The sequence below is a fragment of the Hydra vulgaris genome, chromosome 11, assembly GCF_038396675.1.
Source record: "Hydra vulgaris chromosome 11, alternate assembly HydraT2T_AEP".
Classification (NCBI taxonomy): domain Eukaryota; kingdom Metazoa; phylum Cnidaria; class Hydrozoa; order Anthoathecata; family Hydridae; genus Hydra; species Hydra vulgaris.
Window position 1 is genome coordinate 15,577,033 of NC_088930.1, and position 14,430 is coordinate 15,591,462.

Below are 14,430 nucleotides of genomic sequence, written 5' to 3' on the forward strand. Positions count from 1 at the left end.
TATTCTCTTTTACTCAGCGGGTTTTAGACAGAGTATTAGACTAAAAGACACCAACCGATTTGCTCAAGAATTCAAAAAGTTATTCTTAAAACAATTTAAATTTATGAAATCAGAGCATAAGCCTAAATGAATTCAATATGTTACCCGTAGTGCCGAAAAAACTATTGTGTAAATTACTGAAGGGTTGATAGCTGTCTGAAAGCATATTTTTCTGTCGCTTTTGGTTACTTTTTTCTTCGTGAGCTAGAAAGTGACAGAATTGAAAGATAATTTTTTGTTTGTAACAATCAACAGGTGAAAATGTTTTTATTTTAACTAGTGATATTTTTTTTACTTTTAAAAAGCGTTAAGATTGATTTGCTTGATTTACAACGTTCCTAGAATCAGTAGTTGGACAATCCAATAAAAAAATTGACCACGATTAAAACATTCATTTATGATGTGAATCTTTCTGAAGCTAAAGAGAGCTCTGCTTTCAGGTGCAGTCAGTGGCAGGGTGACTAGGAAAAAGACGTAAGAATAAATTAGTTATGCTGAGGATGAACCTGTACTAACAAATGAAGCTAAATACTTCATTGAGGAGGTTTCAGAGAGATATTTGACAAATGAGTGTACCAGCTTTGTATTAGCTACTTAGAACTGGTTTATGCTTTGCAATATATTCGACTAACTTCTTGGCAAGACATGCTTTTTTAATTGATATCTAATAAGGACGTGCATTTTTTACTTCGTCTTTTTCCTAATTCTGAATTTCATGCAGAATAATATTTTCCTAACGTCAGAAAAGATTTTTTGATGATAAGCCAAAGTCATGGTATGTGTTCATTTTAGACAGAATGTTTATTAAGTCTTTTTCAACAACATGTTTAGTTTTTTTAATTGATATCTAATAAGTTTTATCAATAAGTTATTAATATATTGTTAATTTGCTTATTGAGGTAATTGTAGTAATAGTAATAATTATATAGATGCTGTAGCAAGTTAAATCGCAAAACACATATATGGTTATATACGCATTATGACACTGTCATAGTGCTGTAGTGTAGGTTGTCATAATATGACAGCCTACTCTACTCTTTATTTTATTTATAATAACTTACAATTTATTAAAAATCAAAACTATATATAAAAAAATTAGAGTTAAATAAATTTCATAAAGTATATAATAAATATCTATCAAGTCTTGCTTTAGAACAGTTTAAAGATTGAGCATTCATTACGTGAATCGGTAAGGCATTTCATTCATTCGCAATACGGTACTAAACAATTGTCGATATAAAGAATGCTTGACATTTTCTTTTTCAATTCTTAGATTAAAACCTCTTATTGCTGATTCTGGTCCATTTGCTCGTAATGACGGTGAAAATTGTTGTAGTTTACGCCATGTAGTTAGATCTATATTACTCAATAATTTGTACTTTTGTATCATTTCGCCCCGCAAACGTCTAATCTCCTCATAACACATATGTTTGAGATTTTTTTCTAGTTTGGTTGCGCGACGTTAAAACTTTTCTACTGTTTCAATGTCGCCTTTCAAATTAGGATTCTATACAGGGATTGCAAATTCAAGGTGAGGCCTAACTAGCACTGTGTACAGAGTAAAAATCATTTCTGTATTTAGATGAGTGAAGGTACGCTTAATGACTTTGAGTACATTCTGCGCTTTTGCTGCTGCTTTTTGCTTGCGTTAACTTGACGATGTCATTTGATGTCTGAAAAGATCAACACACCAAGGTCACTTTCTACTGTTGTTTTGCTTAGTTTGTGTTCAACACCATTTTCTGTCATCGTATAGTTGGTTGTAGGGTTCTTTTTACCAATGTGCATAACCTTGCACTTCTCCATATACCTATATATTCGACTAACTTATTGATACCCTTTTGCAAATTGATCGTAAAGGGTTGATACCCTTTTGCAAATTGATCGTATCCGGAATGTTTTTTTATTTCTTTCATTTGCTTGCTGTTGTCAGAGTAAAGTTTGCATATACATTGTAATGTTCCTGGTATGTCGTTGATGAATAGCAATAGCAAAAGAGGCCCAAGAACAGATCCCCGAGGATCTGTTCTTGGGCCTCTTCAAATGAATACAAAGTGACAAAAAAGAATGTGAAAAAAGCCGTAAAGAAATTAGTGAGCAAGTACGAAAAATTTTTAATAAAAATCTATCAAGTCTTGATAATTCAATATTTTTATGACTTGTTGCTCTTAGACGACTTCATTGTGTCTTTTTAAGACGTATAAGTTATCTAACTTCAGCCAATATACGTGGATACCCTTTATGATAATTTTTATTTTGTTTTGTTAGGGCAAAATAAATTGCTGACACATGCTGTTATATTTTTATGAGAAGTTTCCATAACACTCATTTGCAGATTTTCAGCAAATGAGTGTTAAATTCTTAAAACTCCTTATCCCAGTCTATACGCTCTAGGGCTGCATTCATTCTTGTAGAATCACCTTTCCTGTTGGCGTATGATTTGTCGTAATAGATTTCACTTATAATGGTGCTGTTTATCATGACACTCCATTGATGATGACTAATTTTGTATGCGTTCATGTAACAGTCACCTGTGGTTATGATAGATTCTTTTACTTAGATTGCAGTCCCTCCCTATTGATCTTTTTTTTTGTAGCATATTTAATTGTCTATATTTATTGTTAATGACTTATTAAATTATGTCTCAGTTATCATAGTTATTTCTGGATTATCCACCTGTATTCGAGTTTCAAATTGGTGTCTTGTTGTTTAAAGAAGTGGCGTTGGTATTCCAGAAATTTAAACATGATGTTGGTGAATGGATAGGCTTATGCATTTGTGATTTTTTTACTTGCTCCAGCTGTTGCAGACGAAGCGTTTGAATTTGTTGGAGTTGCTAATGTCGATTGGTAGCCTGTTAAAGTTGTTGTCACTGCCGTACCTACAGCTGATATTTTAATCATAGCTACTGCTCCATTTCGGATAATGTACAAAGTTGAAATGTTGATTCGTGCAGCATTTAAACGGTTTCGTTCATCCACAACTTGCTTTTGTACAATTCGTTGAACGTGTGTCAAATCAGGATTAATATGCACTGTGCATTGGTGACAAATGCTATCTTTTAGTTTTTTTTTGCTGTTTTTAACACCGTTGTCTGGTATTTTGTGTTTTCTAATTCATTAATCATTGGACTTGGTTTATTCACTGATTTTACCTTGTGAACCTTTGTGATCTTGCTATTGTTAAGGTTCAAACATTCAAACACTCTTTTCATTTCCTTCTTGTCGTCATTATTTGGTCTATTTCCATTGTTTTGGTTGATTCCGGAATCCCAAATATGATTAAATTTCTTTTTTTCTTTGTTTTGTCCTGCGTCTCTTTACTAATTGCATTTAAAATTTTGGCTTCATATACATTAATGGATCGAGCTGCATCTGGCGCAACCTCTGATAATAACTTTTTACTTGGTACAGATGTTTGAAAAAGGTTGGTTTTAAGCTTTTCTAGTCTATCAACTAGTTTTGCATTTTCAATTCTAAGTTTTATGATGTCTTAAGACAGTACCTCAATCTGTGTTTCATCTCCTCAAGTGCCTAGGTCATCTTAGCTTTTAAATCATCAACATCGTTTTTCAATTCTAGATTTTTAACCATGTTGATCCTTGATAAGAGGGCTACCACCCTTAATAACAGTGGATTACCTCCTATCTATGAAATATATACTGTTATTACTATTAGTTGTAAAATTATTAACGAGCTTCTAAACACTGTATAAAACAAAAGTTTTGTTTCTTTTTTACAAACTGACTCTTTATGTTTAAAAAAAACAAGTTTTTACATTATTATAAAATATTCTAGAGAATATTTGTATTTATAGAAAATCATTTTGCACGGCCTGTCATATAGACTGGACGTGCAAGTTCTATCTAAAAAATGTGAGACAGGGTTAGTGCGGAATAAAGAAAGAAATTAAACGTAATTATATGTCTAAAGACCAAAACAATTTTATCATTTTTGTATTTTCCTTTTATTTAATTTTAGGTACAGCAACAAGTATGAAGCTTCAGTATCAATTGCTAAAATCTCTATGAAACCCGCCAAAAATTTTCGAAGTATGGCGTTTGGAAACTATAATGTAACAATTGATCAGTATAAAGACGCAACATTCAATGAAAAAAAGCTTGATTCAGTCACTTTTGATTCAAATGCTGATATGTACTTTCAAGTTAGTATATTGGGCGAGGTGTTCAACCTGGCTTTGTATTTAGATGAATGTTTTGGAAGTCCGTTCTATAGAAGCAATAATAAAGAAAAATTTACTTTTATTGAAAGGGGGTAAGATGAAGTTATAAATATTAATTGGTATTCTCTGGCATAAGGGCTAGTTCAAACCTACGCAGTGTCAGTTTTAATTATGTATATATATATAGCATAGATTGCATTTATGCCAGATTGCATTTGTCAGATGGCACTTTTGCAATATTTCCGCAACTAGCAATGTTAAGTTTAATAATTAATATTAGTGAGTTAGATTTTTTCAATTACATTTTTTCCAGATGTAATTGCACCATTGCAATTAAATCTGAAAGTTGTAATTTAGATATGTATGATATAATTGAAATTACACAATTATTATAATAGTAATTATTTATATAGCTTCTTAGACAATTTTTACCTTGGCGGTGTAGTGGTAACTACACCGTTCGGGTGTCAATTTTAAAAGTGGTTTTTATGACCTAAACTCATAAATTCAAACATGATTTGAACTAATAATTTAAAAAATGAGTTGAAATGTGAACCTAGATAATTAAATATAACGAATAAAACTGTTTATTATTTATTTACACAACTATTTGTTATTCATTTATAAACTATTGTGAGACTAAAATTAAATTACTGATCGTTTCAATTTCTAGTTAAGCACAAGCTAGATATATTTAAAACCTATATATATATATATATATATATATATTATATATATATATATATATATATATATATATATATATATATATATATATATATATATATATATATATACAGTGGCGGCGTTATGGTAGGGCCTGGTTGGGCGATGGCCCAGGGCGCCGAATATAAAGGGGCGAAACTAATTGGTTGTTTTACCTTTTGCCTTTTTTTTGAATGGGGTTAAATTGAGCTAGGGGCGCCGTAGAAATCTCGCCCAGGGCGCTGATAGTGCTAAAACCGGCATTGTATATATATATATATATATATATATATATATATATATATATATATATATATATATATATATATATATATATATATATATATATATATATATATATATATATAGATATAGTTAGTATAGGTCTATATCTATATATATATATATAGATATAAAACAGAAATTTCATATTTTCTATTAACTTAATGCCAAAGAAGACGTTTTTATGATAACCTGCAAACTCACATAGTTCATTTGCAGTTATAATTTACAATTTTTCAATTACATATTGCGATTTCTTAGTATTAGGTTTCATATTTACAATTATATCTTACAAAGGTTTAATTTTCCTTCATCAAAGGTTTGACTTTGCATAATAATGTTTTAAATAATTAAAAACTTACACTTATCCATATAATACGACTTTTACAAGATTTTACAAGTCAAAAAAGTTATTTCCATTTTAGTATTTTCTACAAAATCTCCCCAAAAAATAAGTTTTCGCCGCATTATTTTAAAACAAACGGCTAACAAATATCTTTTCAATAAAAATTAATGTTTTGTTTGTTTCTCTATAGAATATTCAACATTTTTATACAGAGCTTTAAAAATCTAACTCTATTAATGTCTACTTTAACCAAATGTTTATTTAGTGGAAAGTTTGATTTGTTAAAAACCTCTCTAATTAATCAAATATTACCATTGCTAAAAAATGCCTGAAAGTTGAATCTTTTCTTTATATTCATTTAATAAATCAAAATTCGTAGTTGTAGAACTGCAGAAAGATGCTTTGTCGCATTGACTCAAACTTTTAGATAACCTGAATCAAGGTTATCAAAAATAAATTTGCAATCTGTCCAAATTTGGAAAAAAAGCGGTTGCTTTATGAGTTACAGTTTTTTTAATAATTAGTCTATTTACTACTATTTAAAATCCGTGTAAAAATTGGTTCATACCCAGTGGGCACAGGACCTAAATAAGACGTCTTTTGAACGTTCAAAAGACGTCCAATACGTTCAAAAGACGTTAAAAAGACGTCTTTTTTACATCTTGTGCCCACTGGGTAACTCTTAATGTCTTTATTATAAATATCCTTTTTCTTTAAAAAGATTCACAACTAAGTTCTTGAATTCCTTCCTGCCACGCGATTTAAACTCATTTAGCAATTTGTTGAACAATTTTATCCCTTTGCAAAAGATAAAACTTTGTCCACTTTTCTTTTTCTTGTTTTTTAAGTATTAATTATTTACATTTCTTGTTAAATAATCGTTACTTCGTTGCTTTTGATACAACATCCTTGATGTGGGCGCAAGACGTATTTTATACGTCTTGCACCCTGATAGATAGCAATAAGCAGGCTAAAAATAAACAGGTATTTTACACATTCACTAAACTTATCTACTTCATTTTCAGGCTAGACATATAGAGTAAACTGGGGTAGGAGTTAACGAAAACTAAAAGTGAATAGTTTAGCAATTTTGTTTCTTTTGCATTTATTGAAAGCTAAAGTAAAAAATTTTTAAAAATGCGAGGCACCATTTTGAAGAGAATTTTGTGCTTTATCAAAAGGTGTTTAGCAAACCTCAAAATTCTCACCCTCGTAAAAAATTTTTTTTTTTAAAAATCAACTTCATAACTCCATAAACTTAAACTAAATTTTCCTAAAAAAAATAGGCTGTTTGAAGAAAATTTTATAACGATCAAGATTCTCTTTTCAAAATTGAGTTTGCTAGTTCCGGAAAAAAGTTATGAGCAAAAAAAACCAATATAAATGTTTTTCGGGGGAAGAGTAAACATGCTAATTGCTCACACATATGTATTAAGATGAGGTTTATAATATTTACGTTTTAAATAATTAATAGTTATTAATTATTTGAAGCGTAAATAAATATGGCAGCCTTTTGCTATTTGTCTAAAAAATTTTGCTATTTATCTAAAAAGTTACAAATTGCTCATACATTGCTTCTGCTCAAACGTATCAAATGTTACAACACTTCATGGAAAGACTTGAAGGCAATTTGAACAATCTTTTAGAGCACCTCCATATTGACACGCAATAAAAACCCAAACGAGTCAGCATTCCGAGAGTTTGAAGGCCAGTGTCTAAGTACATCTGAAGTGCTCAAGAAACTAAAGCAAGACGATGAGGCCAAAAAGTCAAAGCAATTAAAAAAACGCAAAATTCAAAATGCCGCGAACCTGCTTCTGCAGGTTCGCGGCATTTTTTCATGCAAAAAAAACTCTTCAGTAATTAAAAATTAATAAGATTAGTTTTCATTTTGTTTTTAATTAATTTTGCTTGATTTTTTTAATATCCTTATTTAGTTTTGATTTTCTTAATATCTTAAAATTTTCTTATTTAAAATGAACTAGTTTACTTTTCCCCTATTATAAGGGGAAAAATAAACGTTTTTTTTTTCTTCTTAAAAATCGATTTTTTTAAAGGTTTTCAAAATATTTTTTTTTAATTTTTATATACTTATATAATGTAAAAAATTCTCTTTAAAACAAAAAAAAAAATAAACATAAAATATTTTTTCTTTAAAAAAAAATTTGAAATTGAAGCTAAACCATTTACTCTTACCCCAGTTTACTCTATGTCAAGAAATTTTTTAGTGATATTTATATATTTTACCTTGGAACTTGTAACCAACATACTCATACACTCATACATACTCGCATTTAGTTTCAATCCATTTTCAAGAAACCAGACACTAAGAACTTCCAATTCATCATTTAACTTTATCATCAGTTCTTTATAACTCTTACCTTCAATATAGGGTAGCTTTTCATCTGCAAAGAGATAATAGTTTACATATACGGTAGCACTGCCTTCACGTATATTGTAGATAGTAGGAAACCGAGACTGATCCATATGGCACACCTACCACACAAGATAGCTCAGATGATAACTGCTCAGATGGTTCTTACTTTTTGAGTTCTTCCTGTTAAGTAACTTATAATTATTTGAAATACTACTCAATCCACTTTGTAGCACTTTAATTTTTTAATTAAAATTTTTCTATATATTGTTTCAAATCCTCTTTTTAAGTGTAGCATAACTTTAATGATGAAAATATCGCTATCAATTGCTGCCCTCAATTTTAAAATGAGTAGTTGAAATACTGTTTCAGTTGAGTGGTTTTTTCGTAAGCCAAATTAATTTTTATTAAATAGCATATTTTCTTTAAGTAAGTAGACAGTTGGGTGTTTCATATTTTATCACTTTTTGAAATTGAACTCGCGAATCAATTTATAAATTGACCATTTATAAGAAAATAAGTTTGAGCAAAAAAAAGTATATATATATAATTTTTAGGGTCCCCGCTAGTTCGATTTTTGGCAAAAATGTTGGGTGTTTTTTACGCCTAGCCTTGTTTTTATTATTGGGTGTTTTAAACGCTTGTTGTTTTATTGTTGGCTGTTTTAAATGCCTGAACCTTAAGATTTATCCTATAAAATTTTTTATTCTTTTAAATAGTATATGATTTTTTACTTTTTTAAATAATATATGAATACAATTACATAAAAGTAGCATGTTGAAAAAATTACGAAATTATTCTACAGACTCTTCTGAAATTGGTTTAAAAAAATTTTCTTTACAAAAACCTATTTTATAACTCGGTGGCGTATTTTATAACTCGGAGGCGTAACTTAATTTTTTCAACATGCTCCTTTTATGTAATTTATATATTTAATCCAACATATATTATTTAAAAAAATAAAAAATTTTATAGGTTAAATTTTAAGATCCCCGCCAGGCGTTTAAAACACCCAACATTTTTTTCGTAAAGGTCGTAATGATCTTATAACGAAACCCTTAACAAAAATGACACAAGAGAAACTAGCTTATTAGAACAGCGCCCGTTATAGTAATTATAAAAAAGAGAAAAATAAGCAATATTACTACAATGTAGGTTGAATTTTACTTCAAGAGCAAGTTAAACTATGTTTACAATGCGTTTTTGCACCTTGTCTAATAGAGAAAATGCATTATTTGAAGATCCGCTTCAGATACGGCAAGAAATTCCATACAAAAATGGATTTGAGATTTACAGAGATAAAGAACAGCATCCAGAGTAAGAAAGTGACAAGCAAAATAAAGAGATGCAAACTTATTAGATGTTAATTTTGGATTTGATATACATAGAGTTAATCCTAGATGACTCATTGATTACATTACAATTCATAAATATAAGAAGATCTAGACTGTTGCGAAAACAATTAGCTGAAAAAATTGAGTTTTATCTGAGTTAAAATTTTCCAGCCACTGAGAGCCTCATGTGGTAGCAGAAGTGAGATCCTTTTTAAGCTCGAATTCCCCCTCTAAAAAAGCAGAGAGTGTTGGCTTCTTATCAAGACAAGATTAAATGATTGGATTTGATTGCTTTAAATTGGTTTCTCTCAACACGAGCTTTTTTACTTGTTGTCACCATCTTTGGATCACTCATCCATTTATAGTAGAAATTTCTATTGTTATTTGAAATGATTTTTGCTTGAACTACTGTTTATGGTTTCTTGAATTTTTGAATTGCAGAGAGAATCAAGCGCATTATCATACAGAATTAGTTTTGCAGCTAATCATGATTTAATTGATTTGACACGTAAGTCCGTAAGAAGAAAAAAAAATCCCTCTTGTACCTAAAATTTCGTTTGATATTCCATCTTTAAATTTTGAAAACTTTATTTTCATCACGTCAATAGCAATAGTTTTTTCTAGACAAAGCTTTTTTCGTTTTTTGCAATAATCTAAAGTCTCTTTAGCATTTTGAACAGCGCAGAGGTTTTAATAAATCCTTTATTTTTTTCAACTGTTTAAGTTTACAAATTAGCTGCCAACTGCACTGATACACTTTAAGTTAGCCGCAAGTATGTAAAAAAACTTTTGAGGCTACTGATGAAATTTTTAATGGAAATGCGGAAAGGCGCCTATGATGACATACTTAACTTTGAAGCTCCATTATTCAGTATCCTGAAGACCAATAATAAAAGTTTTGATATGGATACATTCCTTGTTACATGTGGAACAATAATAACCCTCGGAGTTTTCATCAGTTTTTTTTTTATAAGTTATTTCTATTTTAAAAAAAAAAGCACAAGTATGCCATCATAGGCAAACACTACTCCTATGATGGCATAGGGGAGGATAGGGTTGATTAGGATCCAGGGTAACTTGATGATTTATTTAACCTTAGAGTCTTTCCTCAGTAATGCCAGAAATTACTCGGAACCATCCTAATTTACCATTTCATGCTACAAAGCAGCATTGTAAAGTTTCGCACATGCGCATAGGATATATTGCGCTTTATGTACCCAACTCACCCAACTCGTTAATATGCCATCATGGGAAGAAGTCATCATTTTCATTAAAACAAGCTGTGTCGACCTTGTTCAATAGATAAATTTAAAGTAAGTATTCCACTAAATGTACCAAACTTGGATATAAAATGCATGAAAATTGCCTTTCTGCACAGTTAATAATAAAATCACAATCTTAAATATATGAAAGGAATAAAACTATAACATTTTTTTTTTTTTTTTTTAGTTTAGAATGTATTTTGCTGTTTAATAAAATAAGTTACACAAGATTATCACGTAATAAAATATATAAACAAATAAGACAATTTAAAAAACAGACCGGGACTCAAAGAAGATATGGGTGATATAATACCACCACAATCTTTTCATAGAGCCCCTTGAAAAAATAAAATGTCGTCAAAATGTTCAAATCAACTGCAGATAAAAGTAAGATGTAAAAACTTTAAATTTAAATACTCAAGGATTTAAAATATATACACCATTGCATAAATAACTACAGAAGATATGTACAATTAATTTTTCAAAGAATAAAAAAGTAAAGCTATATTGATAAAACTTAACGGAGTTCTTGTAATTCCTCCGAAATAAAAATGTGTTTTTTTGCTAGCAACTTAAATGAGTTTAATGATTTTACCATATTATCTTTTTTAGCTTCTTTTTTTTTAAAATAGTTTCATATTTTTGGTCCGCGAAATGCTATTGAACACTCTGTAAACTTGTTTAGTTTGTTAGGCAATTTAAAGAAATTTGATTGGTTTGTTCTAAGGAAATACTTTTCATTTATATTTTTTTTAAACTTACAATTAAAATTTACTAAAGTTAGGTTATTTGTAAACTTATACATAAAAATTAGGTGTTGATAAATATTTATTTCATAAATATTCATCATTTTCATGTCAAGCATTAAGGGTTTCGTGTGCTCCCTTCTTTTTTTTCCGTATATAATTCTACACGCATGTTTTTGAACACAAAGTATTTTTTTAAGTTTAGTAGTTTGCGTGCTGCCCCATGTAATATTGGCATAACTGATAAAACAATGAATTAAAGAGAAGTAAATTAATTTAAGACATATAATATTAATATAAGGACGAACTCGGTACATCATGCCGATGGCTTTACTAACTTTTGATTGTAAATATTTAATATGGGGAAGCCAAGATAAATGCTTGTCCACAAGTATTCTTAAGAACTTTAAAGAGTCTTCCTGTTTTATTTCTTTATTATTTAAAAAAAGATCTGGTAGTTTGAGGGGAAGGTTTACTTCTTGCGACTTTTTATAAAATAATGTATACTTTGTTTTTTTAACGTTTAATGAGAGTTTATTTGTTTGAAACCAATCATTTATCTTATTTAATTCAAAGTTCATGTCAGCATAACGTGGCTTGATACTATAGTTGGAAAGAAAGAGATTTGTATCATCAGCAAACATAATTGGGTTTAATTTCACTGATGCATTACTTAAGTCGTTTATATAAACTAAGAATAAGAGAGGGCCTAGTATTGATCCTTAGGGTACTCCACAGGGGACTTTAAGAATTCCGTATTCTTTTTTATGAACATATTGTGTTCTATCAGTAAGGTAACTTTTAATCCAATTGAAGTCCTTATTAGTTACCCCATAATACTTTAATTTTTCTAACAAGATGGAATGATCAACAGTGTCAAAAGCTTTAGTTAGATCAATAAATATACCTAAGGTAAATTTATTTTCATTAAAACCATTATTTATTTGATCGACTAATTCAATAATCGCATGTTCAGTTGAAAGATTTTTCTGAAATCCGAATTGTTTTGGATAAAAAAAATTGTTTTGTTTTGCCTTTTTTATTGCTTCCTCGTGGTTGGCTAATTAGTTTGTAATTTGCCAAACTATAATTCGAATTCAACTCTAGAGGACTTTCTGAATCATGCCAAGTCTCTGACAGAGATATGACGTCGAACGAGTAATTTATAATAAATAAAAATTCTTTAAATTTTTCAAAATTTTGCCGCATGCTTCTTATGTTTAAGTGTAATATAGAAAATGAGTTTAAGTCTTTTTTGATTTTAAATTCATAAGGATCAAAATATGGTGTTTTTATTAAACTCATTTGAGTTTCTAAAAAAATATTTAAGTTGTCATCAGAAAGATTGTTCAAAAGATTATCTTCAAAAGGATCATAATTTAATTTTTCAAAATCTAATTGGTCAATCACATTATTCGCCATTTTTGATAAAAAAAAAGAAAAAAGTAAAAAATTTAAATAAGCAAAAAAAAGGTAAATAAATACTCATAAGAAAATAGTATATTAAAGACATAAAATACTTTCCTTTTCTTTCCAATCACGTACGATTAATTTATCGTACGATATGTATGCAAATTTCCCCGACTCTCTTTCCACATTCATTTTTTCACGCAAATCTTTTCGAATAAGGTTTGTTTCCGTTAATATATAAATTTTTTCCTTTTAAACTTGAAGATTTTTTGAGGATTGCGATTTTATCTCTGAAGTCCAATAATTTGAGAACTATAGTCCTCGGGTTTTTAGTGACCGTGTTACCAGTGCGATGCGCTCGCTCAATTTTTATATTTACCAAGCCAAGTTGCTCTTCAAACAAATTTAGAACCTTTGCCTCGCTCACTTCCCAGGTTTCGTTTTCAGCTTCCTCTGTTCCGTCTATCCTTAGATTATTTCTTATTGCTCGGTCCTCTATTTCTCTTAATTTATTTTTTACATATACAAATTCACTCTTACCTTTTATTTTGTCGTTTGTTTCTTTTTTTTTATCCACGACTGTAATGGCGGTCTTTATTTTGTTTTCAAAAATTTCTTCATGGAAGTTTAAGCTTATTTTCAACTCTTCAACATCTTTTGATAATAATTTAAAAATACTTGTATTGTCATTATATAGCTTTTCAACTTTATCTAAACGTTCGTTTGTTATTTTTAAATTTGCGTTAATTATATTTACGAAATTTACTTCTTGTCTTTTAAGCATCGCTTCCGTTTTTTTCTCAAATTCGTCCAACATATTCTTGATCATCTTTTTTATTTCCACGAGAGTAACTGTCATATTGATTAATTGTTTAATGTATATATATGCATATAATGTATATAATGTATACAACAGCGCATCTCAAAATCGATTTTTGTTGATTACAAAAACAATATTTGTGCACAAGGGACGTATTTTCATTAAAATTAATGTAATGTCATTATAGTCATGCAGGTCGAATCACTTTTTCACCAAAACCAATTTTTATGGAAATATGACCGGTATGTCATCATAGGCGCTATGCCATCATAGTCACCTTTCCACTAGTCTAAAAAGTTTTTTAAACTTTTATAATATTTTGCACATTATTTTGATTGAGGTAGTTATGAAATTTTTACTACTTTTTATAAAAAATTTTAAAATTTAGAATATTTATTTGAGAATGAATTTAATTAAAATTGATAAAATAACTTTAACATTACGAAATTTTTTTTTTTAATGTCCAAAAGCCAGTATAAAAGCACTTTTTTAAGAAACATTTTTTTGATAGGTTAATTTTAAAAAATTAACTTTTCTTTATTAATAATTTTTATTAATTTTTCTTTATTAATTTTTTACTATTACAATTATTTGTTGTTTGTGTTTTATTTATATTTAGATTATTACTTGATTTACTATAATGAATTATATGATTTTATTTTATCAAAACTTTATATAAAGAATTATTTATTTTACTTTTGAAGATTTAAAATGTTTTTGATCTTTTGAAGGTGCTCTAAAGATAAAAGCCTCAAGTTTTACAAAACTGCTGACGCAAGCAAAATAAGGTTTAGCGTTAAACCATTTATTTTTGAAAATTCAAGCAGAATGTTTATTAGCTGTTACGTATCAGCTTGTGACGCAAAGGATTTAAATGATAACAAATGTAAAAAAAGTTGTTTAGAATAAATAGTTTAAAAGTTGTTTTAA

General features: G+C 28.9%; 1 protein-coding gene across 2 annotated transcripts in view; it reads left to right on the forward strand.

Annotated features, from left to right (window-relative positions):
- LOC100207598 (ZP domain-containing protein) overlaps positions 1-14,430 on the forward strand; it is a 29,887-nt gene extending 15,457 nt beyond the window's left edge. For both annotated transcript variants that reach the window (XM_065810250.1, XM_065810249.1), the window contains exons 5-6: positions 4,020-4,313; positions 14,232-14,430. In XM_065810250.1, the coding sequence (XP_065666322.1) occupies positions 4,020-4,313; positions 14,232-14,409 (472 nt within the window). In that variant the 3' untranslated portion in view covers positions 14,410-14,430. The remainder of the gene's footprint in view (positions 1-4,019; positions 4,314-14,231) is intronic.